Genomic DNA, 27,234 nt, shown 5'->3' on the forward strand with positions numbered 1-27,234 from the left:
CTTAAATGGGAGCTGAGCCAGCACCTGTTGCTCCATGATGTTCGGAAGTGCAGGCGAACGCTCTGGCAGTACAAATTAAGTGCAGTTCATGTTCATAATGTCCTTTGGTGTTTAACACTTGGTGAAATTTTGTTTGCTTTTAACTTTCTCTGTGTGCAGCAACACCCCTTTTTCACCTGCCACGACTCCAAAGAGACAGACGTTGCTAGCTTTGTGAAGATCATCCTCGGCGACTGAACACGCCTCCTCACGGTGAAACTGACCTGCCGCCGGCGAGGAAAAGCGGGACTATTCCACAAAAAAAAAAATAAAGCACCAATCGCAAGACTGACACCTGTAAGACACGCCCACCTCAGCCAACAGCTCAGAGCGACTCGGTAGAGGCCGGGGGGTGGAGACTGAAACTAAAGGGGGGCTACGGGCGTTTCCTAGCAACACACAGGAGTTGGGCAGGGGACAGGTGTGTGTGTGTGTGTGTGTGTGTGTGTGTGTGTGTATGTGCCTGATGTGTGTGCTTGTGTGCGTGTTAAAGGAGGGTGTAACAGTCCCAGGTTGAATTTTCCTACATGAGATCTCACAACCTTTATTTAAACATGCCAGTCCTCTCAGTCCAAAGCCAGTTTCGACATCAACTGATTTTTAATAAAGACGTCTGTTGAAGTCCCTTACATTAGTCATTTACCTTGTCAACACAAGAACCAGGCAAAAAAAAAAAAAAACAGAGCGATATAGATATATTTATATATTATATAAATGTGTGTATATACTCAATGGATATTTCTTTGGATATTAGAGTGCATGATGAATTATGTGGTGGGTTTGATGGGGTCAGAAAAAAATGCCGTTATTTGGGATGGATGCAAAAAAAAAAATCTCTCTTCTTCTCGAGTCACGTAGTAGCAAAGATAGGAGTGCTCTATTCTGCTGTGCTTTGGTACGTCGCGCCCTTACGGGCTGACCTCAGGTCAGTTTTTTTTAAATGTGCTGGGATAGGGGAGGTCAATAATTAGGCCCATGTAACTGGCCTGAGTCAGTGAAGACGGAGTGGGATGTTTCACAAAACTGGTCTCGGTAAGTAAAGAGATGGTGGGGTAGAAATGCTCTGTACTTCTTCTATCATACGTAGTATTGAGGAGCTCCATGCATGCATCATTTTTTTTCTCTTATATTTGGTAAAACATCCAATTACATTAAAGGGGAATTGCACCAGTTTTTCAAAATTTATGCATAATTCAGCCATCAAGATGTTGACGTCATTCAGTGTGGTTTGATGTAAAATGGTTCAGTGTAGAAAAACTCAGGCGTTAGGTGTGTTCTGTTTTTTTTTTGTTTTTTTTTAAAACACTGTGGTGATGATAGGAACCAGAAGCTGTGATGTCTACATTTTGTTTGCTGTCCAAAATGCTGATAATTATAATGGTCAATCTGAAAAAAATGTTGGGGGACTTTTTTTTTTTTTCCCTTACAATGCCCTGCATGTACCTCTCTGCCATGAATGGATGAAAGAAAAATATGTTTTACGCCAAAATATTCTCGTCTATCATACAGCATCCTGTCAGGTTTCGGGCAACATATTTGGAACCATTTCATGTAATAACTTGAAGCTTTTAGAGCTGCAGGAAAATCTTATGAGTTGTATCTTTACTTTGTTTAAATGTTGTCGGTTTATTAAATCTGCCTCAGTCATATCTAAAAATGTACTTGTTTCAAAATGGTAGATGTCTATTAAAATTAAATATACGGCAACCAATCGCAATTCACTGCCATAACAAGCCAAGTCATAGAAGAGGGCCATGTCTCTGACATGGTCAGCGATAGTTGTAAAAAATGGGCGAGGAAGGGGCCGAGGGGGTGCGCAGTGGCACTTAGTATCCACAAAGGGGCCTTTGGGACCCGCTGTATTAGTGGCGTTAAACACTTTGGATGTCTGGTTCCTATCGCTACCATTGAGAACAGTTCTGAGTTCCTCTAGTATGAAACATTTGACCTTAAAACACTCCAAATGACTTTGTTTGTATCTTAATGATTTAAATACGCAGAAATGATGAAAAATCAGTGCAACTGCCCTTTAATAAGCATCAGTCCTGTCACTGTTGTTTAAGAATTACACTAGTCTTCTAAGACAGTTCCTTCAACTAACTTTGTGCTTCATGTCTGAGCAAAACACAACATAGACATTCCCACATTCCAGTAGGGGGTGCCTGTCTGTGACTAATTCAACAGACCTGATGGAACTCTTGGACAGTGTCTCTGACCAGCAGTATCACCAGATCTCAATCCCAGTTCTCTTTTGGAAAAGCAGGTGTGCTGAAATAGGCGCCTAAGAAATTGGAAGAGTGGGGTACAATGAACAGGGACTATCTCAAGACTGGTGCAGGGGTAGACAGATATAAAAATTTGCACTGGTCACTCGGGCCACTAAACCAAGAAGTGGCCAGTATTAAGACTTTGTTGCCACAATCATAGAAACACGGTCTGTACATTGGTAATTTCTGTTGTGATGACTGTGCTGATCTGTCCTGATGTCATCCCATTTAGGCTATTTCATTAGGTACTGTTCAGCTACTGCAGTGAGAGCCTCTTGCTGTAACGGCAGCTTATTGAACACCATATCACTGTTAACAGAACAAAACCTTGTATCTCCAAAATGATACCTTTCCTGGAGAAGGAAAAAAACCTTCTTTACATTCAATGTAAGTCAATGGAACCAGACTTTTTTCTAAGTCATTATTGTCCATTTCTTTTGGTCCATTCATCATGACGTTTATACACAATGTAAAGGCATTTTCAAATCATCACAAAAACTGAGATGCAAGGTTTTGTCCTGACAGCAGCAATTATTATTTTTTTTATATGTAAGACCTTATTTCATAGACTGATATTACCAAACTTCATTCAGTAAAACAGTTCTGCAGGAGTGGCCACCCATGGTCACCACGCTGCTACATTAGCTATCACAGTGGTTGCAGTTGACCAACTGGCTTTGCGTTTCCTGTTGCCAAAATGTGAAATGGTGTGGCAACCTCCACCCCTAGACCAGCGTAATCCTTACCCAACAGGACTGATGCTGTTATTAAGGCAAGGTGACAAATAACCAAGTATTAGAAAAGAAGTAGACCTCTGAAATGGTCATCATTCTGCAGGTGGCATCGTACCCAATTCAGGAACCCTAGGTCTAAGCTGACTTTACCTATGTGGAAAATGATAGTGTTACTTAATCCTCTGAATTACGAGGTTGTTGAGGAGTCAAAATATGCATAATGCTACATTTTATTAAATCTACAAGCAAGCTAACACTCTACTATTAAAGTTCAACACTGTTATATACCAACACCAGCTACTCAAACTGTAGGCTACTACTGCTAAAGCGACTTAACTACCACGTTTGGTAGAGCTTGGAAGGAGGCGTATTTGGTTGAGGTTGCCAGTCTTATGATGTCAGTTTAGTGCACAGCTGTATTGGCTTGCATGTAGCAATGGTTGCATTTTGACATAATTATCTCATAATTCAGATGATCTACTGTTATTTAGGGGAGAGGAAGGGATGTGCAACAGTGAAGCGTATCGGGTATGTAACACAGTTTACCACAGCAATAGCAGCAGTTTTTGAAAACACCATTTATTTTCCCCATCTTACACCCAGAGTTCCTAATATGTGCGAGACACCGACTACAGAGAGATCCACGATGCATGCGGCTGACTTTGCAGTCTGCTTTTTTGAGAAAATCCTGTTTTGTGAAATGTCCCCAAAGAGAAAGCAGGAGCTTCTGAGTGCAGGTCTGCACTTCACATACCCTCCATGAAGCGTGTATGCGCGCGTGTACTTGCTTGTCTGTGCGTCTGTGTTGAGGTTACCTGGGGAATTGGTATCTTTTGGTCTGTTGCTTCATCTAGTCCTCTGTTCTGAGCCAATCAAAAGAGTCCTCGCTCTGTGTTCAACTGCAATTCAACTGGAAATTACTATTATTATTATTGCTATTATAATGATTTATTATATTATTATGTCAGCATAAGTACATATGTATTAACCGTCTTGAGGTGTTTTGCAGTTTCTGTATTTATTGTAACTGCTGTTTTTTTGTTTGTTTTCCCTCATTGAAAACTTGACTTTTTCTTTTTAATTTTAAGGTTTATATGTGAATGTTAAGAATGTTGTATGCATTAGCTGGCATGATCGAGAGGGCGAGTGCGCTCGGTGTGCGTGTGAGTGCGTGCGTGTGTGTGTGTGTGTGTGTGTATTGTATTACAGTTTGGACACACGTAGCTGACACTTCCCTGAAAATCTCACCGTGACTCGGAAGCCTAAATTGTGCCTCTTTATAGAAAAACAAGACCTACAATACATTAAACAAACAAACAAAAAAACTACAAAACCCACGCTGCTTTGTGTCGCGGATACTGCTTTGCAACCCTCAGGTTTTTGGATAAAGGGGGGGGGTGCGGAGGGTGTGTTGCTTTGGGCTACTGGTTCTGTTTGTGCAAAAAGCTCTGTTTTGGTGAAGACAGTGAGGTTTTCCTTTTTTTTTTTTCCCCTCTGTGGTGTATGTGTGAGAGACCAGTGTATAAAGGATGAATTACAACTGATTCCCCTGTAATTGTCATATTGTATGATTCAAACATAAAGGTTCCCCTCTATTTTTCTGCATCTTTTTACTCTGCCATGGATGTAGACACCAGAAAGAAAAAGCGTGAATGGCCTGACGCTCTTTGGTTTCCTGTGGTTTTAATGCTTTAGCACAGATCTTTCGATTCTATATATAGATCTCACACACACACACACACACACACACACACACACACACACACACACACACACACACACACAGCATACTGTGCAAGAGTCCCCTTCATTTGTTTAATTTCCATTGTGAATGGCCATTAATCATTTGAGTTAATCATTTTCAATGTCAGGTTAAAGTAGAAAACATAAATTTAGTACATTTATTTAAAAAATACTAAAAAATATTTAGTAAAAAAAATGACAAAAGTCTTTAAATATAGTGTCCCTTTTCTGGATTTAGTGTGTCCACAGCTTCGATTCTGTTCAGGAGATTTACTTTCAGTTTTTCAAAGAAATTGGCACTGATATTATTCAAACCTCCAAAGTTCAGTCTTATAAGTTGGGTGCATTTTTTTTGCTTCTCACAATCCAAGTAATCACAAAACACACTCCGAAAACACTAGCAGCTTCTTTGATTGACAGCTACATATCCTTTCAAACCAGTATTGGCGTTGATTGTCTTCTCAGAGTGGAAGGATGGACAGAAACACCTGACAATTTTTTTTTTTAGGTTTGAAACAGGAGTGAAGCTCGATTTTCTTGTTTTCACTATATTCTTTTAATAACGCATTTAAATTCCAGTTTCCCTTTTTTTCACTTTCTCTTTCCTTATGCAGGTGGACTATCTACATCTAATCTCTTCAGAAATATCTCCTGAAAATGAACTTTTATTTAATAGCTGCTTTGACTGGAAATCGTATAAACGGAGGGTGGTCTCTAACTGTTGCGCAGTGCTGTTCTGATGCTCTTTGACTTATAACAATAGTGGGAACCTTTCTTGAGCTATATAGAACCATTTATTAAAGGTTCTCTAAAGAACCAGACACAAGAGGTTGTTCATTATAGAGAAGAACCATTTAGCAAGACAACCATTGGTTCTCTTAGTTGTCATGGTTCAATATGTAACTATTGCTTTTCCTAAAGATCCCTTAAGGAACCTCTTTGTTTATGGGTGTGGTTTTGGACCACCATTGCCCTGCATATTAGACGTGTCAAAGTGAAGGTTTCTGCCATTTTCCAGCCATAAGTGAGGTAACGGCTGAGAAATGCAGTCTTCCTCGGCCGCTTCCGTGGCTTTGAGACACAACTATTGTGTTTTCCCTGCTATAATGCTGTACCCAGGTCACCTCAGGAAAGGCTGTTAATTAGTTCATTAGTTGCATCAGATGCGTCGGGAGCAGAGGAAACGCTGACATGTGTAAGGAAGTGGTACCAGGATTGAGAACCACTGTTATAGCATGATCATGTGTTGTTACTTGTCCCTCTCAAATACTCCATCTTTTGACACACCTGATCCAACTCATCAGCTGACTATCAAGCCCCCCGTCTAACAGGGAATACTCTAAAACAGGGGTGTCAAACTCAACCACCTTAAGGGCCATATTAAAAAATCTCAGCAAATCTGTGGGCCAGCTGTGTTTTTTCTCTTTTTATTTAACATTTTGTCATGACCCAAACGGGCCATTATTTTTTTTTTTTTAAATATGCCAAAACTCAGAGTGAAATGGGCTAATAAGAATAGAAAATTCAAATATTGTCATGGGCCAAATAGCACTGTGTCACAGGCCTGACTTGGCCCGTAGGCCTTGTGTTTGACACATGGGCTCTATAATGTGCAGGGTAGGGGCTCTCTAAGACGAGAGAACCACTGACTTAACGCAGTTTTAATACAGGATGCACTGTAAAAACCCACTGAGTCACTGTTACATTAGAGGAGCTGTTATAAAAAAACATTTAATAAAGTATCCAGTCATTTCAGGCTATTTTGAAGTGCAAAATTCCAACAAAATGAGACCATCCTCAGCACCCTTCAGTGTCAGGTTTATACCCAAGCATCCAGCAAAAGTCAAGGATCAAGGACTGGTCCAAACGCCAGGTCCATGCAGATACATCATTCCTTAGTCCCATCAGTATTGTAATTTAAGCCCCAGCCACACCCCTCTACTTTTTGCCTTAGTACCAATACTGTAGGACTTGGCATGTTTAGGACCACCCCTCAGGCCCATAATGGTGAGGCCTGCTACATAGGCATTAGGACAGAAGACGGAGCCCAGCCTTGGGCCATATGCCCTGAGACCATTGACCGAGACCAGCATCCAGCCCACCCAAAGCTTGACACATAGGCCGAATAATTTTTAAGGTTTCAGGCCTCTAACCCAATCTCAGAACACACAATGCTCATTTTTCATCATTAGCTATATCAGTACATATAAATTAGAGTCTTGTTATGTTGGCTCTGAGGCCCAGGATTCCAGCAGAATCACCAGGTCAAGATGTTCCAACCTTCAGGCTTGGGACATTGGCTTGAAAAGCCAAGAACCAGGACCCAAAGACCTTAGAGGCCATGGCTTTCCCAGGACACAGGGCTCTTTGACCCCAGTCCCTGAATTTTAGGAAGTATGCTCTTGAAACAAACACAAAAATCTGAGATTTCATGATGCATTAAATTGGTTCCTAAACAATCGTAATTGATTTGTGAGATGCATCGATTTACACACTTCGTATGCATATAACTACCTGATTATTAAAGCTACCATATGTAAGATATGGGAATTTGGAGACTAGTAGAAGTGTGTAATTCCCTGCAACATGCAGAAGATTTCTTTTTTTGTCTTAATATTTTTTCCCTTCCCTCAGTGGATGAATCTGATGATTGCCAGTGCTTTGAGAGAGTATTTAGCAAGAACTCATTCAATACTTTGTAAAGGATGTTGTCTTCTGAGGATGTGAGTCAATTATCTACTATTGTCATCATATCTTCAGTGTAATGTTGATGATGGTTAGGTCTCAAATCCAAAAAGCAGGATCTTCTTTGTGATCCTGTGTGTGTGACGTTAATACATACGGATGTGGTATGACACAGACCAGAAAAACTCAGACATCTGACTCAACACCTTATAATTTATATATTTTCATTAGAAAGCAAAACCATTAGGTTTTAATCTTAATGGTTTCTAATAGTCCTTTTTTAGCAGGGAGGGTAACTCAGCAGTGCACACTCACTATATTTTCTCCTGACTCAGTAATGCTGCCTCTTTCAATTTTAACATCATACATACTGCAGCTTTAAGTAATGTTTAACACATTTCATAATACAACCTTCACATGCTGTTTAATCTTGTTAGGGCTATTTGAAGTAAGACTCTGTCACGTAGCTTAATTCTGCTCCTGGTGTCGTTTAATTGACATTTTAGTGTTGTTCTGCTCTATCGCACCCTTTTTAATCTCATGAGGAGCTTTAGATGAGTTGAACGAGGTGTGTTAAAGCAGGGAGAATGCTAAAATGTATCTTCCAGGGCCAGGACTGAGGACCATTGGTCCACATGATGAAGTACGTTTGAGTAGTTTTGTCATTTAGTCAAGCGCAAATTTACTGTTTCTTATAAAACTGAAATGAAGTAAATGACACTAGCTACTACTCTAATCAGAAAGATGAGCATTGTTGCTGATCGTGGACACAGCAGACAACGTTTTTACCAAATGATGTCTGGCAAACAGAATGAGTCTTCAACAAAGTAAGAGGATTTAGGGCATCAGACTGTGTAAACCAGAGTACAGTCACCGCTAGACAGTCCTTCATTCTTCCAGAAGTTTCTGCACTAAGCTCTCTCAGGCTCGACTGTCTCTCTGGACGCTTGCCCAGTGCTTTCATGCGCACTGACAACCGGACTTGTCAAAATGCTGAACAGCGAATATTAGTTCAGAGTTTCACAGCCGCTGCCCAGTTCCAACACAGCTGACTCCACTCATCGGCTTGTTATTAGCCCTTTATGAATCAGGTGTGCAGTCATGCTCTTGTGCTGTGTCCCAATTGTGTACTCAACACTAATTCTAATACAGTTGGTTTTTTAGTATATAGTAAGTGTGAATTTGAGTGATCTTGAGCTATTAAAAAACACCATACTAACAGTTTTTTGAGTATGGTGTTGATTGATGCTGTTGTCCCAGACTGCAATGTAAAACTGTAGATGCTGAATTGAGATCATGCTGGAACTAACGTGGAAAGCAGCACTCCTCTACAGGAGAGTCTTTGCGATCTCAAAGAAGTATGATGAAAACATCAGGTAATGAAGCAGGGTCAAGTGGGGTTGATGGTGAAGCAAAACAGATTGGGCCTCATTTGCCAATATAAGTTTTATAAGTTGTTATTGAGAAAGGTCCTAATAAAAGGTCTACGTCAGATTCATAACATGTTCTTAAACTGCAGAATTGTTTGTGCTCTTGAGTGTGTGTAGATTCTGTTCTTACCTAAGAACAAATCCCAAATTAGAAAGCATTGGTGAGTGTCAGAGTCTTCGTGAAAACTGCACAAGTGGGTTTTAAGAAGAACTTTCTTCTTAAGAACAGTTGGTGAATGAGGCCCATTGTTTGTGGTGAGCCAAGGGCCAAAAAGACAAAACAATATACTTAATAATGAAGGCAGACAGGTTTCAAATCATTCATTCATTCATCATCTAACCCACTTATCCTCCTGGGTCGCAGGGGGGAGCTGGAGCCTATCCCAGCGCTCACTGGGCAGAAGGATGGAAACACCCTGGACAGGTTGCCAGTCCATCACAGGGCAGACACACAGACATGTACATTCACACCTAGGGGCAATTTAGTGTTACTAGTTGGCCTGACTGCATGTTGTTAGACTGTGGGAGGAAACCAGAGCACCTGGTGGAAACCCACTTAGACATGGGGGGAACATGCAAACTCCACACAGTTTAATACACTGATCAGCCATATCATTAAAAACCACCTCCTTGTTTCTACACTCATTGTCCATTTTATCAGCTCCACTTACTATATAGCTGCACTTTGTAGTTCTACAATAACAGACTGTAGTCCATCTGTTTCTCTGCATACTTTAGCTCCTTTCACCCTGGTCTTCAATGGTCAAGACCCCCATAGGACCACCACAGAGCAGGTATTATTTGGGTGGTAGATCATTCTCAGCACTGCAGTGACACTGACGTAGTGGTGGCGTGTTTGTGTGTGTTGTGCTGGTACAAATATCTGAGTGTCGATACAAAAAAGTGTTTTTAATATTATGGCTTATCGGTGTATATTAGGTAAATTGTGTTTCACTGGTTGTGTCTCAGACTGACCCCTAGATCTAATTACAATCTATCAGGTCATGAAGGGAAAGGATTTACTGGCACACTGGGACACGAAAACGTCTGACGTCATATGCAAGCAAACTAAACGCATGTCCTTAATAGGGCAGCAGTAATAAACCTTTAGGCAGAGTAATCTGCATTTATGGACGCTCTCAGGCTGGCACGGCCTGTCACTGATACATTAAATATCCTTTCATAACATCAAATAAAAATCCTGCTGCCGTGGTAATTTCAACACAAGACCCTATGTTTATTTAGCACCATGGAGCAGAAGAAAAACAGATTCCAAGAAATACCAATTATAAAAATGTTATCCTTGTTGTCGTTGCTTATCTTTTTGCAATGATTTGCGAGCATCGAGAAGAGTAGCAACACAGATGAGAAGATGGTGTTATGTGGTGTTAAATTTTATAGTAGTGCTTTATTGAAACTGTGAAACTGTTATCTGTGATAACTGACTTTATTATACACGAGGTGGACACCACATTTTTATATACACTACTGTGCAAAGGTCAGAGACCACCCTTCATTTAATTTCCAATCAAAACAGCCCATGAGTATCAGAAAAAAAAATAAAAAAATAGATTTAATAGAAAATTACACAGAAGATTCAACAACTAAATGTATTTTCAAATTTATCAGTATTTTTTGTGTCTAACTTTTATCTTTATTACAGCTTCCATTCTTTTCAGGAGACTCGCTTTCAGTTTTTGAAAGAAATCTGCAGGGCTATTTTTCCCAACCTCCAAAGTTCAGTCTTAGAAGTTGGTTGAATTTTCTGAAGCAACAGAGGAGGTTGATTTTTCTCCTTTCTTTCAAAATAAGAGCTTTAAATACTGTTTGCAAGTTTTGGTGGTCCATCAGGTCTTGCATGGTTCTATAGGGGGCCCATTTTCTCTCCAGCCTTTAATCATTGTTTGAACTCCAGTTTTAGAAATTCCTGTTTTTTCACTTTGACTTTCTCCTTCTTTATGCAAGTGGATTATCTTATATCTAATATCCTCAGACATGTCTCATAAAAAAAAGAATAAATGAATGAACCAGAAGTTTGAGTGATGCTGCATCGCAGCTACAATGCAGCCTGGATCAGCCACTTGAGTGACAGCGTATAGCAGCTTTAAGGCTGTTCAGACCGGTTGCCTGTTCGACACTACATCACAGGTACATGGCTGCCTGGGCCCGCTACTTGGATGATGCTGCACTGCAGCTGAGGGGCTGCCTGGACTGGTGGTGTACGGCTGCAGGAAAATGCTATCCCTTTGCGGCCAAGGACATCTACAGCCTTCACGGTCTCTCGGGCCGGCCACCTGTGTGATGCTACACCACAGTTGCGGGGCCCCCCAGGCAGACTGAGACTTTCCCCCACAGCTAAGGACTCTTTCAGGGCCAGCTAAGTGACTCTATACCGTGGTCTGGAAATCCCCGCTGCCAGCTGTGGGAACTCTGTGTGAATGTGTGTGTGCGTTTATATGTGTTTGTGTGTGTATATGAATGAATACAGTCCATTAAATGCAGGGAGGTCTCTGTCTTTTGCACAGTACTAGATGTATTCAGTTGGTTTGATTCATAGTGCATTCTGGTATATATGAAATCAAGTGGGATGCACATTTGACCTTTATATGTTACTCATTTTGAGGTGAATTGTGGGACACATTAAGGAAAAGGTATTATAGTGCAAATTTCCACATGGGAAAGCCCTAGAAAGCAGCTGAAACCTACATTATCTAGGCTGATCTGAGACACATCCTCATTTTTTTCTGTCTACAGCTTCTTGATTTCTTGTTCTTGTTCTTGTGAATCACTCACTCCAACAAGCTTTCCTGTTTCCTCTTCCTGTGCTTTATTCGGGGGATTCTGAATTTCTTTTTTCCACGTTCACATTGCAGAGTTTTTCATAAGACCTGCTCCAAGCCTTATGACTGTGCTGCTCCATGCCAGGTTGTCCACTGTACTCGTCTTTTGGCTGTTATCACTGTTGTTAATTTAGCAGACGTGACAAGGACAAATGGAGCTTCAACGTGCAGCCAAGTACCATGTGACTCTCTCTCTCTTTCTCTCTCGCTCTCTTTGGGCATTAAGCATAGTCAGGATAGTTACATGAAACATAACAGTAGAGTCTTTATAAATAGCAACACAACAACAGTAATATTAATGTCAGTTAACATGTTGAATAATGAACTGCTAAAATATCAACAAAAAATAAAATATAGTTATCTGTGTACCTTAGAGAGACCATATTTTTGCCGTTCCTCCGTTATTCATGTCTTCAGCTGTGCAACCAAACAGGGCCTTCGTTGTCACATTCTGTGCTTCATAATGCGGCACACGTTTTCAGTCGGAAACAGATAAAGACTGGCTAGTCTAGCACCAACTCTCTCTGATTACGCAGCCATGCTGTTTCAATACATCCAGAATGTGGCGTGCCATTGTTATGTTGAAATAAGCCTGCAGATCCCTGAAAAAAGACATTGTCTAAAATGCAGCATATATTGCTCCAAAATGTCTGTACATCTTTTAGCATTTATGGTGCCCTTTTCAGATGTACGAGTTTCCCACTAATACACCCCCATACCATGACAGTCCCTGGCTTTTGAACTTTATGCTGGTAACAGTCTAGTTTATTGTTTTCTTCTTTGGCTTGGAGAACATGATGTCAATTATTTCCAAAAAACAATGTGAAAGGTAGAGTTGTCAGACCACAATACAGTGCATTTCAGATGAGCTCAAGCCCAGAAAAGTCAGCAGTGTTTCTAGACGTTGTTGAGATATGGCTTCTGCTGTGCATACTGCAGTCTTAACTTGCTTTTGTGGAAGCAGCGACAAATGGTGTTAATTGACAACGGTTTGTCAATGTATTCATCAGCCCATGAGATGATATCCTTCACAGCGGCATGCCAGTTTCAATGCGTCTTAAGGATCGAAGGTCATGGACATTTGGTTGTGTTTTGCGGCCTTGTCCAATATGCATGAAGATTTCTCTTTTGATGATATAATGCAGACGGCACTGTCTATGCATCTATCTATACATAGGTGACAAAGTGAGTGAGTAGAGACATGCACATGCTTCCAGACAGGTGTGCTGCGTGAAACAGTTGAACACCATGCTCTGCAGCATGAATACGAATGCGGACCAGGCCAAACTGACCTTGATTTTGAATGAACAGAGGGTTCATTGTGAAAAGGGGGTTCATTATTGATGGCAGGAGTTTCAGTCGCAAAGATTTATTAACTGGCTAGTGTTTCAATGGGAACAGTGCATTTGTGTTTAGGGTTGAAAGCACACATTCAATGACAGTGATGCTCAAGCCTTAGTGCGATATATAAGGAAAATCAGAAGAGTAACTCTTCATCACATGACTGAGAATGTCAATGCAGGACATGATCAGCCTGTCAAGAGGTAGAGTCTATCCACAACTGCATAGGGAAGGATATTATGATAGAGTTGTAATGCATGAACCCCTTATTAGTTCTACATCAGTGATGTAAAACCCAGCAGCACTTTTCTACACAGATGTGAAAAAGGTGATCTAGTATGTCCAGTGTGTCCTCTTTCACCATGTTCTCCACAAGTGGGCGAGTGCGTGTGCGGCATACACCAAAAGAACAGCACCCCCCCAGTACAACGCCCCCATCCATAGGGCACGAGGGGTCACTGAATGCTTTGATGTGTATAAAAATGATGGCAGTCATATGCTATGGCCTTCACAGTGACCAGTTCTCAGGCCAGTTGAACACTTTGAGATTTTGGACACATAGCACTCTCAACCAGCATCGCCAAAATATAGAATATCTTTTGGAAGAAGGATGTCCCATCCCTCCAGAACTGTTCCATAGACTTGTAGAATCGATGGAAAGGTGCATTCAGGTGGCTAGTGGTGGCCCCACACCTTGCAGGATACTTTATGTTGGTTTTATCTGGTTTTGTCATCACCCATGTTATCCATGGTCAGTCTGCGGTGGTCAGTATTCTGTCTCAGATCTGAATCATCCATTTATGCATGTGTATGAGCTGTGTGTGTTTGTAATTGTATCCAGTGCTATTTGTTTTCTCCTTCTTTTCTTCTTTTCTAGCTTCCTTCTGCACAGCCTAGAGTCATTCTGTATTTGAAAAGATGAAAGAGGCCGAGAAGAGAGCGTTTCATTCATTAGAAGTTCATAGATGTGTTTATTTCAATTACAGCCGCATCCCCGGCTCATCACGAGCCACAGTGTAGCCTTTGTGCTGTATCTGCAGGCCCTCCCTGGGTACAGTAACAAATGATCCTTTAGGAATATGCTTTAGCCACGTGTCCACTTGATATCACTCTCATATGGTTTAATGAAAAAGCTTACATGCCTGTTTTATGTGTGTGTGTTTGTGTGTGTGCGCACACCTTTATATATGGTTCTATTTGCAGACACTGACACCTGCCTGCTGATAAAACACTGTGTGTGTGTTTGTGTGTGTGTGCACGTGTGTGTGTGTGTGTGTGTTTGTGTGTGTGCTGCGTCACAGTGGAAAAAGTACCTCGTTGGCATCCACGTGACATCAAAATCCCCAATGTCTCCTCCATGCTGCCTATTTAAGAAACTCAGTGTACTCACAGGCAGTGTGTCACTGAGTTATCATCTTTTTACTGGAACTTGACATTAAGACATTAATTCATCACAGCAATTTATTTTCACGTCAACGTCATTGTTCTCTTAAAGCATATAGCTCTGTACAACTAAAGGAAATGTGAGAGATCGTCATCCTTCTTCCTGGAAGTACAACATAAATGATATCCCAGCTAAAACCTCATCTCTTTGTCTTCTTCTGTATTTGTTTTACCCTCAAAGTGGGGAAGCACCAGTTGTGGTCACCAGCCCTCCCCCTGGAGATCTACTTCTCACATCCATCTAAAATGCTGCCTCTCGATTTACCTCACTAATGCATCTGATCCAGCTGATAGATCAATAGACAAAACTTTATTGATTTATTGACAGTTCTTAATAACTGTTCTTGCTCTCCATAGACATGGTATCATCTGTTATGTTAAATAGGTTTAAGGATGTTTAAGCTGCAAATGCACTAGATTTAAGAACTTTTGGTTGATTATAAAAATCCATGATTGGACAGGACTGTCCCTGTAGTAAGGAAGCTCATTGTAGTGTACTCTACCAATAGCAGCTCATTCAGAATGTAGTATGGTAGAATCTTAGTAAAGCGGTTCCAGTATAGTACATTGGTCTCCAACCCTGCTCCTAGAGAACTACTTTCCTGCAGTGTGTAGGTCCAACCTGTATTCAGTAAACTGTTGATTAGCTGGAGCAGGTGTGGCACATTGTAGTTCAAACTAGGCTCTGCAGGCAGATAGCTCTCCAGGACCAGGGTTGGAGACCCACTGATGTTGTACCAAAGGTCATGTGACTTCGCAGAACCCTTTCTGGGGCTATATAGAACCATTTTTGAAAGATTATTTTAAGAACTATACACAGCAAATTATAAATTATGGAGAAGAATCCCTTAACCAGACAAAGAATCATTTAAAAATTCTAATTATTCATTGAGTTGATATGATTAGATATATTACCACTGTGGTTTCCACAGAACCATTAAAGAATCCTTTTTTAGGGTATAATGTGTGGTTTGGGACTTCTGAAGAAGTTAATTATCTGGAGCAGGTGTGTTGAAACTGGACTAAAGTCAGTCTCCTGGATCAGGGTTGGTCACCACTGCCGCAGACCTTTAAGGGTGTTCACAGCCTTAAGATTGATCTAAAAGTAAATCTAAGCTGATTTTATTCAGCCGGTGAAATGTGTCATAGTTGAAACTGTGAAAACGTAGCAATACAAGACAACTCTGGGATAACTTCACTAGTTGTTGTCAACAATTAAGTCTCATTGCAAGTCTGCTGCAACTGTACAATGTCATGTTCTGTCTGAGAAACCTCAGGGCTGGTCCTGTAGAGATCATGGCACTGTTTTGAGAATTTATGATCGATTTAACCCTTACATGCATGAGTGTTTTCTCAAATAGTTTGTTGGATCTAAAACACACTGAGTTAGTATTTCTATAATTATTATTTATTACATCAGGGTCATTCTGCAGCAATTCACCTAGGCATGTAATTTCCATGAAAACGTCAATTTTTTTTTCATCATTTAAAAATTTATTCCAAATCGTTTTGTACTTGGAATTTTCGAGTTTCAGTTCACCGGAGTAGGTTCTATTTCACATCTTAAATCTCAATTTTAACTGCTTAAAAAAATGATTGAACAGGGCTGAATGTAACATAGTGGCTGAAGCAGATTGCAAGTGACTTTACTAAGTCTGAAACTCATTGTCGTAGCAGGCAGGGGTCAACACACAGGCAGGCAGGACAATATGCAGGTCCATAATCTGACAAAACAAAGTGTAGTGGGGTCAAAACCAGAGAAAACCAAACACAAGAAACAGGCTCAGAACTCAGGTATTGAACACAGAGACTTCGCAAACACAAAGTGGAACCAAAGGGGTATGTGTAGCAGTCTTAATGAGATCAACATGAGTTGCAGGTGTGTGGAAGAGGAGGTGAGTGGGTGGAGTCCAAGTCAGTTTCCTCAGAGGGGGAAAGTCATGACACTGAATTATAAACTAGATTTAAATAAAACACAACAGAAGAATAATATTCTCGTTTAATGTTGACATATTCTAATATCAGTTTAATTTATAGGTGTACGATTTGGAGCACACTTTTCGGTTGGTGTGACTGTGCTTGGAATAAAACCTTGTTATATTACTTTACATTAAAAACCATTTATTTCCTTCTATAAAGATACCATTTTGCAGACACAGGGTTTTGTAAGGACATCAATGAAGCGGGTGAAATGAGGTCCTGAGTTACTAGTGACCTAATGCACGCATTTAAGGCTATCAGAATAGCCTGGCCAGTGCCTGCAGGAGATTACATTGTTATAGCCTCAAAATGACTGTATTATATCAGGGTACATTTACGACACTGTGATTTATATGTTTTATGTAATGTACTTTGTAATGTAGTGTTGCAGTGTTTTTCTTTTCCCTGAGAAACTCTTTTTTGTCCAATTTACTGTCCTGGTTTGGCCCTGTTTGTTGCAGGGAGTACAGCCCCAATTCCAAAAAAGTTGGGATGCTGTGTAAAATGTATGTAAATGTAAATAAAACCAGAATGCAATGATTTACAAACCTCACAGACCCATATTTTATTCACAATAGAACATACAACACATCAGATGCCATCAAGTTGTAAATGAGTTAATGTTTGTCATTAAATGGTAAAATGTCTCACTTGTAACATCTGAATTGGGGTTGTAGATTCATGGTGGTACATGCTTGGGTCAGTGTAAGAATTCCAAGGATTAGATCTGAGGCTTTATTGATGCTACAGTCATTTCCACAATTACCTCATCTTTATGTACAGTACGGCAGCAACATTGTCAACTGAACACAAACAGAAACTACATTAAGAGAGCTTGTGGACAGGGTAAAATGGGGAGAGGACCCAGTGTATGATATAGTTAGCCAGAACATTTTTCAGGTTAATTGATCTGATATTTGTGTCATTTATTAAGGCCCTCAATTTGATTTTAGTACATTTATGTCATTGTGATTTGGTTCACACTACCAATGATCCATTTAAACAGGTTCAGCATTTTAGAAAACCTTTGTACCTTTGCACGAATCCTGTGTACAGTATTATTCTTTAATATGTAAATCTTGTAAAATGTTAGATTTTCAGTAAAAAGGAAAAAGAGGGTTATAACAGGGGCTGGCAACCCAAATGTTAAGAACAGCCAATTTGTCCTTTCAACAAAAATCACCTTGGGAGCCACAACATTTTGTGTCCATTTTACCATCTTGGCTGTAAATATGTCTCAGCAGGTGCTGATGTACTAGTGTAGCATGAAGATATAATATACACAAGAACGCAGACTTACTTTGCTCTGCTTTAAGCTTTAGCATATCTATAGCTTTTCTCGCATCTCTGACAGAAAACTTTTTGGCAAAAGTAGAAAGTTTCTCGTGAAATGTCTTTTAAAATTTGATTTTTTACAAGTCTGAAGTCGGTTTCTTATTTGAATTTTCCCGTTCAACCTTAAATGGTGCCTGAGGCGCCAGAATGCAACTGCTGCATCATTTAAGGTGGAACGGGAAAATTTGAAACTAACTTCAGCTTTGTGACTTTTCAGTGTTTATCAGTTTCTCGTTGCAGATTAAACATCAGAAAACCATCTGGAGTGATTATAAATGCAAATCCATTAATCTTCAAATTATCAAAGTTCATCTTAAATCTTTCTCTTTGCCTTTTCGTTAGCTACTAGCTAGGCAAGATTGTTGTCTGTGTTGCTATGGTGACCCGCAGTCTGCACACCAACCTTCAGGATTAAAGGTCAGTGAATTAGCAGTTCTACATTAACTCCAGCGTTTTAAGACCATTTATTGTTAAAACTGTGTTGAACGACCAGCAGAGCTTTATTTTACTGTGAAGGAGGATTATTTTATTATTACCAAAAAATCCAATTCTGCTGTGGAGCCACAACAGGACAGTAAAAGAGCCGCATGCAGCTCCGGCGCCGCATGTTGCCGACCCCTGTGTTATAAATTACTGCAAGTTTAAGCTCTGGTGGGATTAGTTAATTACAGTTTTTGAAAAACACAAGGCATATTAATGATATGTTCTATAAAAATGTGGCAATAATTCATGTGAGATTTGAGCTTCTTTCCTTTCTTTCCCTTCTTTTGTGCAATAGCACCAGAATTTTTCTGCTTTTCCAAGTTACTTCCCCTTATGTGCTGGATTATGCATCATCACATGAGTGTTAGCTAATCTCATGTACAAACATGGTTTTACTCTACAGTATATAGACTTTTGGCCTGTTTTAATATCCACACTTGTGGTTTATGGTCTTGCTGAAGTGCATACTTACAGGACATATCTCTGAATGTAGCACAAGTCACTGAAAATGTGTCTTGTGGGACAGAAAGTCACACATGGTGTTATTGCTTTTCCTCAATACCCCTGAAACAATGTGAGCATCACTAATGCATTGACCTGTGGATATACAGTGGGGTCCAAAGAGTCTGAGTTTTTAATTTGATTAAGAAATTAACAAAAAAGTTTAGAATTTTAGAATACTATTTCTAAAATCAAGATTCAAACTTGTGCAAATCTGTGACATTGACCATGTTAACGCTGTCAGTTTTATTTATTCTTATCTCATCCATTGAAGAACATATTCAGTGAGTCTCAGGAGGACTTGATGACTGATCAAAGGCTTTTGCAGAAACTTGTGGGGTCCAGCTCGAATGCAGAGTCATTAAAGCAAAATGGGACACACTGTACCAAATACTGAGAAATTCTGAAATTCATCTTAAAATTCTAAAGATTCTACTTTTTATTATTATATTTTAACAATGAATGTCATATGTAAAGAGAAATGTTGTATGGAATTAGAAGAGAATGTAAAATAGAAGCATTTTCACTAGTGGTCTCAAATTTTTGGACCTCACTGTATACTTTGCCTAATAGCACTCTGATGCAGTATTTAGGCTCTGTCCACATATCCAGATATTTTTGAAAACATTTTTTTTCTTTACATTCTGTGTTTCTGCTCATCGAAAATGGAGGTTTTTTAAAAAGGCTGTCCAAGATGGAGATTTTTGAAAACTTTACAGCGTGTTCATGTGTGAAGTTTGGACAGAATTCAGACACTTACAGACCAAACTGAGGTAAAACAGATTCACCAGCAAAAGGAGAATCCAAGGTCAACCAGTCCAAAGTCAGAAGCCAAAATGAGAAAACAGTAACCATGAGGGCAGTCCAAAAAACAGAGTCCAAAATCCAGAAAAGAAGGTCAAACCAGAAATATCAAAAATACAAAGAGGACTAGGCGAAAGACGAGGTCAAAACCAAACATACACAGAAAAGCAAACTAACAGACTGGAAGGCTTGGTAAGGCTCTGTGTAACAAAGGTAATACTTCACAAATTGCCAACACACTGAGGGGGTTTAAGTAGTGTCCTTAACAGGTGAGCTGAAACAGTAAGCAGGTGGAACGGTGGAGAGTCACATGAGGGAGATCTGGGGTTATGTGATCAGGTGGGGTGTTCTGGGAAATGGAGTCCGGAAGCTGGGAAAGTAGTAACAGCAGGACCAGAGGGAAGCGTGACATCATGTGTGTAGACAAAATGCAGCTTGTGAATGTCTGTAGTTGTTTTCATTTGATTAAATATGTAGAACTTGAAATATGTAGGAGTTATAGTCATGTTTATATTTGAATTTAACTTTACTTTTTCATGAAACATGCACTGCGCTCAGTTTTTGTAAATGGGGAGTCACCTCGACAGCAAATATTCAAACTACCACATTGATTCTACAGATATATGACTTAATGATGATTAACTGAAGTCAGATTCAAAATAATTCCCAACTCCATAATTTAAATGTGGAGAAAAGCTAGAAAAACAGCTTCTCTGCCCGATCAGGACTGTATGGACGTTTCAAAGCATGGTGGCGTAGCCATAGCAACATTATCGACCTTATGGCACGTGGTAGGCTTTATATTACTTTTTAAAGTTTTATTTTCGAGCAAAAATCAGACTTTGAATCTATGTGAAATATTACATTATGGAGGTCTGACAGCCTGCAGGTCAGTATTAACAGTGGTTGTAAAACTTTGCTGTTACGCTGTTAGAGAACCTCTTTAGCTTCACGGTGCACTCTATATTTTGCACACTCTACATGCTCACAATGGGCCTCAATCATCAATATCTTCAGAAGTTTCTTCTTAAATTTGTTCTTGAGAAAGATCCTAAGAAAGTCTACGTCAGATTCATGACGTGTTCTTAAAGTGCAGAATTGTTCACACCTTTGTGCTCTTGAGTGTGTGTAGATTCTGTTCTTACCTAAAAACAAATCCCAAATAAGAAAATATTGTTAAATGTCAGAATCTTGATGAAAACTGCGTAAGTGGGATTTAAGAAGAAGTTCTTAAGAACTTCGTGAATGAGGCCCAATGTTCTTCTTGAGGTGTATGATCAAATGTTATGGGTTATTTACCTCCTCACTGGGCTGCCATGTTCACGTGAGTGTTTTCAAGTCATTGTGTTCTCATGATTTTATGAAATTGAAGGGAATAAATTATGCTTTTGAAAAATCCGTAATCGTGTGGATGAGGCCTTAGATCGCTCTGCTTTTACACAAAAATGCAAGTGTGGACTTTGGGACAGGGGCTTTGTTCTTAAGACTTCTTCCCCCATCTGTTTGTCTGAGTGTAGCTGGATCATCCCTTAAAACCTGCTGAATTAAAACTGCATGTCGACCCCGTGATTTTTTTTGTCCTTGCTTACTCAGCATGGCCAGTTGCTGATTCTATATGAAGGGAGGAATGTGAGCTTCTTTTTTCACAGCTACTCGATAATGCCGAAGGAATTCGGGCGAATATCTTCGGTGCGCAGCTGTAATGACAGCGGCCGAGTGAAAGGGTTTTTTCCGGCTTGATGCTTCTCCTGCTACCCTCATTCCGCAGCTTCAGACGGTGGGCCACGGCAAGAGATGGAATTTGACTTGTGGGCTTGGGGCCAATGTTTAGTCAAACGCAAGTCTTTGACTAATTTGGTGAGAAGGGGGTTTTTGAGTGCAGTCACGTAGCATCGCCCTGTCATCCTGTCGAGTGAACCTGTTGACCGGTGAGGATATTACGCATATTAAAGAGAAGGAAGCCCTGGACTCTTCCACGGTGGCCACAAACACACAGGGAGCTGAAGAAACGTGTGAAAATGAAAGCGCGTCTATCAAAACAAGGAAGTGCATGAAAACTATTTGGCTCCTTGAACTCAAGGCCTCGAGAGACACCTGGGGTCCCTGGGGGCCTCATGACTCGAAGGCCCTGTCTGACGACCACCTGTTCTTGATGGGCTGATTGTTTTGATGCACATCCATCCCCTCTGAACTTGACCTCAACACTGGCCTGTTGGAATATTGGGTTATTTATAACAGCATGACTGACCTTCCCACTTCCAGGCATCAGAGAAAAACTAGGATACACACGCACACAGACCCCATTTTCAGATCCCTGTCGTCTGTGGTGACCTCACACACACACAAACTCACGTATGCACGCTCACAGCTCCGTTGTAGAGGATGTGTCCAGTGAGAGTGGCCACAGACCTCCATCTCCTCATAGGACCGGATAGACAGACAGGGACACGTTTTTGAGGGTAAAAATATCCCTTTTTGATCCACGTGTGTTTCCAGTGGGAAGTGGGCTGGGTGACCACATGTTTAATAAAGAAAGGAAGATGGAAAGGAGATTGTGTGAGAAAGAGAGAAACAGACACACACACTTTAAAATCAGGGCTGTTTCAGATAACTCAGTATTTTTCCACATTAGACATTAAATCTGTTAGCCGATCTGTAGGCCCTCTAGTGGCAGAAGTTGACTCTGACATTTCTAATTGATATAATAATATATATTTTCCCTGTTACTCTGTCATCAAATTGACAAGGACACTGTTGGCTGTTTTTATGTGAAATGTTGAGCTGCTAGCAAGCAATGAGGGGTGAAAGGGGAGAGGTGAGCAGCTCCTGCTGTGAAAAACAATTCACATCTCTCCACAAAGACGGCCATGCCAAGATAAAACAGACGCAACTGCAGATTTCAGATTTCCTCATATCAAGCAATCACATACAACTGCCTCAATAAAAAATAACATTTAACACATTTCCACTGAAAATAGAAATATAGTATTATTAAAAAGAAAAATGCACACTGCAAAAACTGCCTTTTATTGTTACTGTCAAAAGGCAGTAACGTGCTGTGTGCTGTGGTCATACAGTCTTATGCAGAAGTTAGAACACCCCTGGTCAAATGTGTTTTGTTGATTTTCCAAGTGAAAATAACATATACTCTATAGAGAAATTTAAATACAGTCCAAATATGGCATTTTCTGTAAATATTTGCGCACACTTTCTGTTTTTTGCTGAGTTTAACATACAGTATAAGATGTGCTGCAACTACTGCATGAGGCACATTTTATATGTTATTATTTTTTCCCCTACACTGTTAGAAATAAATGTTCTGTGCAGGTACATTTTTCATTCATCAAGGTATAAACAATGTAAATGTTCCCTCAAAGGTACAACAGTGGTTGTACAAGTTCCACTTGTGTACCTTAAATAAGTTTTTCCCGGGCGAAAAGTTCATTTTCATAACCGAATGTTTTAAAACATAACAATAAAATAAAAGCCTGGAGACGAGACGGGGTGTGTGGAGTCAATACAGCTTAGAAAATATGATTTCAGTGGATTATGGTACAGTTATGTTCCTTGACTAAAGGTACTGAGATGGACCCTTGAAGGTACCACCCCAGTGACAAGAGGGGCGCTGACCCAGTGACAGTCTCATACCTTTATTTCTGAGAGTGTATATGTTAAATAAATAAGCAAAATAAACAGTAGTGGTGCATTAAAATGTGCTAAAGTCTGTAGGGAATGTGTTAACCACTCAGTAAAGGATGTGTTAACTTATTTTCCCTTAGGAAATTAAGCAAAACGTCATTTTAACAGGCATTCACAAACTTTTGAAATCAGTTTTTGCATGATGAACTCTCAAAAATTGTGTTAATTAACAATACACTTTTTATGTGTTGTATATTTTAACACCTTATGTATCGCATTGTTATCTGTTACTACACAAAATGTATTGTTCCTAACTATGCCGTGTTAAACGCATAGGCGTTTTTTTTAATGTGGCACCACTGGTTCTTTTTTTTATCTGTTCCAACTTAACAAGCCTATGAAGAACTAATCATCATATCACATTGAATATTGAGAATTTGTTGTAATGTACTGTGATATTATATTTTTGCCATATCACCCACCCATATAGTGCTACATCATCAATTTAGCTCCAACCTGAAGGCCCAGTTGTTAAACATAAATGCTCAGTCGAAAGTATTAAATTAGTGTGCAGAGGAACAAACACAGAAAACACAACAACAACAACAACAACAACAACAAAAGCAGATAATACAGACCTCCCTGTAGATCAGAGGTCTCCGAGTCTACTCCTGGAGAGCCACTTTTCTGCAGAGCCTAATTCCAGCCACAAATTGCCGCACCTGCTCCCTGATTGGCTGGATTAGATATATTAGATATATTAAAGTTAAGTAAAGGGTGAGGCAGTTTATTGGACACAGGTTCTAACTAAACTCTGCAGGAAGGTAGCTCTCCAGGGGGAGAGCTGGAGACCACTGCTGCAGATATAGTGTAGATTTCACAAGGAAGTACAGTTTAGTCCAGAGTGATGTCAGAAATCTCAGCTTCAGTAGTTTATTGTACAACTTAAATATCTCAGTTGTGCCTTGAATTTGTCAGCATTTCCTTCTTTTCCTGCAGAAACAGTTATATTGCTCTTACATCAGCTCTCTAGCTTAAAAACCTTTGACAGTTATGGGCTGAGGATCGAAAGAACAAAAGATTTCCTTTCCTATCTCAGCATCTTCAGCCTCATGAATAACCTGCTTGGAGGACTTCTCTTCATAAGCCAGCTGCCAACTTAAGTTTTTGCCTGTGCCAGCAACTTGTTTATTCAGCGAGCTCTTAGACGTCATGTTGCTTCCTCTCCCGTCAGAAAGTGACCCTAATGACCCTTTGGCTCAGCTTGGCTGATGGCAAAAGGGTTGCATTCCTTATTACCCCAACATCAAGTAGCGACCCTGACTATCTTTCACTTTTGCTGACCGTTTAACCCCTTAAATGACCAGGCAGCGGTGCGTCCAGATGAGTTTTGCAGCACACGGAATGCAATGTGTTAAAGAAAAGAATACAACATGGCTATTGTTTTTACAGTAAACATCATGTAGGAAACATCATCATCACTTTTCTCTTAAAACAATGTGTAATAAATAACACTTAAAAACCATTTCCACTTCCTGTGGCAAAGCTATAGGCAGGATATGAAGAGTTCAGTTGCAAAAAACAGGTATCTCCATTTTTAATTTTCATAAATCATGTTTTTTTTTATTGTGCATTTCAGGTAATATCTAGCAAACTGCTGTTGGGTTGTTTTAAAAATAACTCAATGAAATACAGGTAACTTACAAAATTAAACTTTATTGAAAAATTGTGTTTTTTTGGCAAAAGCAGATAACTCCAATGGTCATTTCATGTTTCAGAGTTAAACAAAGCCATGTGATGGATACAAGCGCAATATTTAATATTTTTATTCTTTAACATAAAAACAAGTAGGTAAAGTCCTGAAAATTGCAACAAAAGCAGCCCATTAATGGGTAATATTACATCATATATACATCTATAAGATCATAACTCTGAAAGTCCTAAGGCTGTAAATATATGTCCAGTATGAATTCTGCACACATGGCTGAATCCAAAGTGGTTCTTTCTTAGACACGCTGAGCTCTGTTTAGACGCAGTAGCCATTATTTTGAAGACCTTCATACTGCACTTTGTAGGGAGAAGGGAGCCATTTGAGATTCTACCTAAAACAGTTCACGGCATTGTTGTGTCATCTGACCCAAATACTGCGCGCTGATTGACTATTTCTGCTGTAAAACGTGAACTTGCAGTGCCTCGACAATGGACAATAACGGCTTTTGTGACCAAACATATTCAGGATTCAGAATGTGCCGTGTGTTAAGAATAACTCACAACACTCAGCTTTTTTTAAAGGATGGCGATTATTGTTTTTTGCAAAGGAACTCTTCATATTATATTATTAGATATACATGTGATACTCATTTAACCCTTTAACAGTCCCTAGGCTGGCCAGTGAATCCACACTTCATGATCAATAATTCAGTATAACAACTAATATATATATTTTTTTTTCTTCGTAACTATCATTGTTGCACATTTATTACATATGACTATGGTAGCGCTGCCAGATACATTCTAAATATCTTCCTGTACCTGTTGTGTAAATGCCAGTAGCCGACCTACTTCTTCTAGCAGTCTTGGTTTGGTGAGCATGGTACCCGTCAGTGTTTGTCTAACTAAGTGAGCAGTTTAAAACACTCTGTGCATGATCAACGCGCTTTCAATAACCAGCTGTGGGGCCTGATCACCTTGGCCCATGTTAAGTGCAGCCAATAAAAAAAATAATACATTTACATACGTCCAGATGTTTAGTAAATGTTGTTTATAGTATGGCTGTTGCTACCCAGCCAGCCATTGTTCCTCATCAGTTGTGGTAGCCGCTCATAATAGCAAGGCAATATAATGAGTCAAGTCAAAAATGCAATGAAAGTTAAATTTGGTAGCAGCCATTAGAGCAGAAATTATTAAATGTTAAATGTTTGGGACCAAACAGCCAGAGGATTTCTACATCATTCAGTCTGGAAAGGACAAAAACTCCTCCTTCGATCCAGAGTGGTTCAAGAGAAAAACATGGCTAACTGTGAGTGTAGCTAAAAAACACTCTTCTGCTTTCCTTGCCTGATCTTGCTCTTGATATGCTATCACATGAAATCATTCATGGATTGGTGAACTTTGAGAGAAAAGTTTTTGAAGAGTTTACCCAGATTAAAGATCGTCGATGCATCGTTTCTTTTCGAGCAGTGACTGTCACCGGTGAGTCATTCTGCATTATTACAAGGCATGGTATTCCTAATGCCCAGAAAGCAATGTGTTTCCCTGCTCTGATATGTCGCTTTGGATGTGTAGTTGCAGACCACAACGATCGTGTACTGCTAGAGAGCTTTGGATTTGTAATGCGATGCTGTATAACAAGGTTTTGTGGGACCTAACATATCTAACTTGGGATCTGCACCACATTACATTAATTTGTGAATTTGTGATTTCATTGATGGAGTGCGTTTGTGTTTGGACCAGGTTTGTGTCTAGTTTCAATGATGAGTCGGCTGCTGCCCCTATAGTTTATTGTGCCCCCCAGGCTTTCTGTGCCGCCACTGATCACGTCATGATATTCTCATACATTTGATCCCGAAAGTTTAAACAGCGTTATTCTGATGGTAAACATTCTTTCAGCACATGCGAAGGCTGCACCCTGTCATTGTTAAAGGAAGGTTGGTAACGACATGAGACCCTAGCACAAATTTACACCTGGTTTAAAAAGTGGGGCTGCTGCACGTTTCTCAAACTTTTATCAATCAAGCAGAATGTAATCAGCATCAAGGGTAATATCTTCATATATCCACACTAATTTTGAGTTGCCCTCCCTGAAATGCATATGCAATAGGAAGAGAAGCACATTTTTGCATTTTTCAATGCACAGATCCCATGAAATGCATGCATAGGATCACACACAAGCAGAATGCATCTGATTTGCTTAATACATCAGGTCCTGAATCTGGTCTTTGCTTCTTCCTTTGGCAAAAAATGTGTTTAG

General features: G+C 39.9%; 1 protein-coding gene across 2 annotated transcripts in view; it reads left to right on the plus strand.

Moving 5' to 3' along the window:
* Nucleotides 1-4,635, plus strand: part of map2k6 (mitogen-activated protein kinase kinase 6) — a 39,664-nt gene extending 35,029 nt beyond the window's left edge. For both annotated transcript variants that reach the window (XM_036572007.1, XM_036572008.1), the window contains exon 12: nucleotides 160-4,635. In XM_036572007.1, coding sequence (XP_036427900.1) covers nucleotides 160-237 — 78 coding nt within the window. In that variant the 3' untranslated portion in view covers nucleotides 238-4,635. The remainder of the gene's footprint in view (nucleotides 1-159) is intronic.
* The last annotated feature ends 22,599 nt before the right edge of the window (nucleotides 4,636-27,234 follow it).

This window comes from Colossoma macropomum, unplaced genomic scaffold, assembly GCF_904425465.1.
Source record: "Colossoma macropomum unplaced genomic scaffold, Colossoma_macropomum, whole genome shotgun sequence".
Lineage (NCBI taxonomy): Eukaryota > Metazoa > Chordata > Actinopteri > Characiformes > Serrasalmidae > Colossoma > Colossoma macropomum.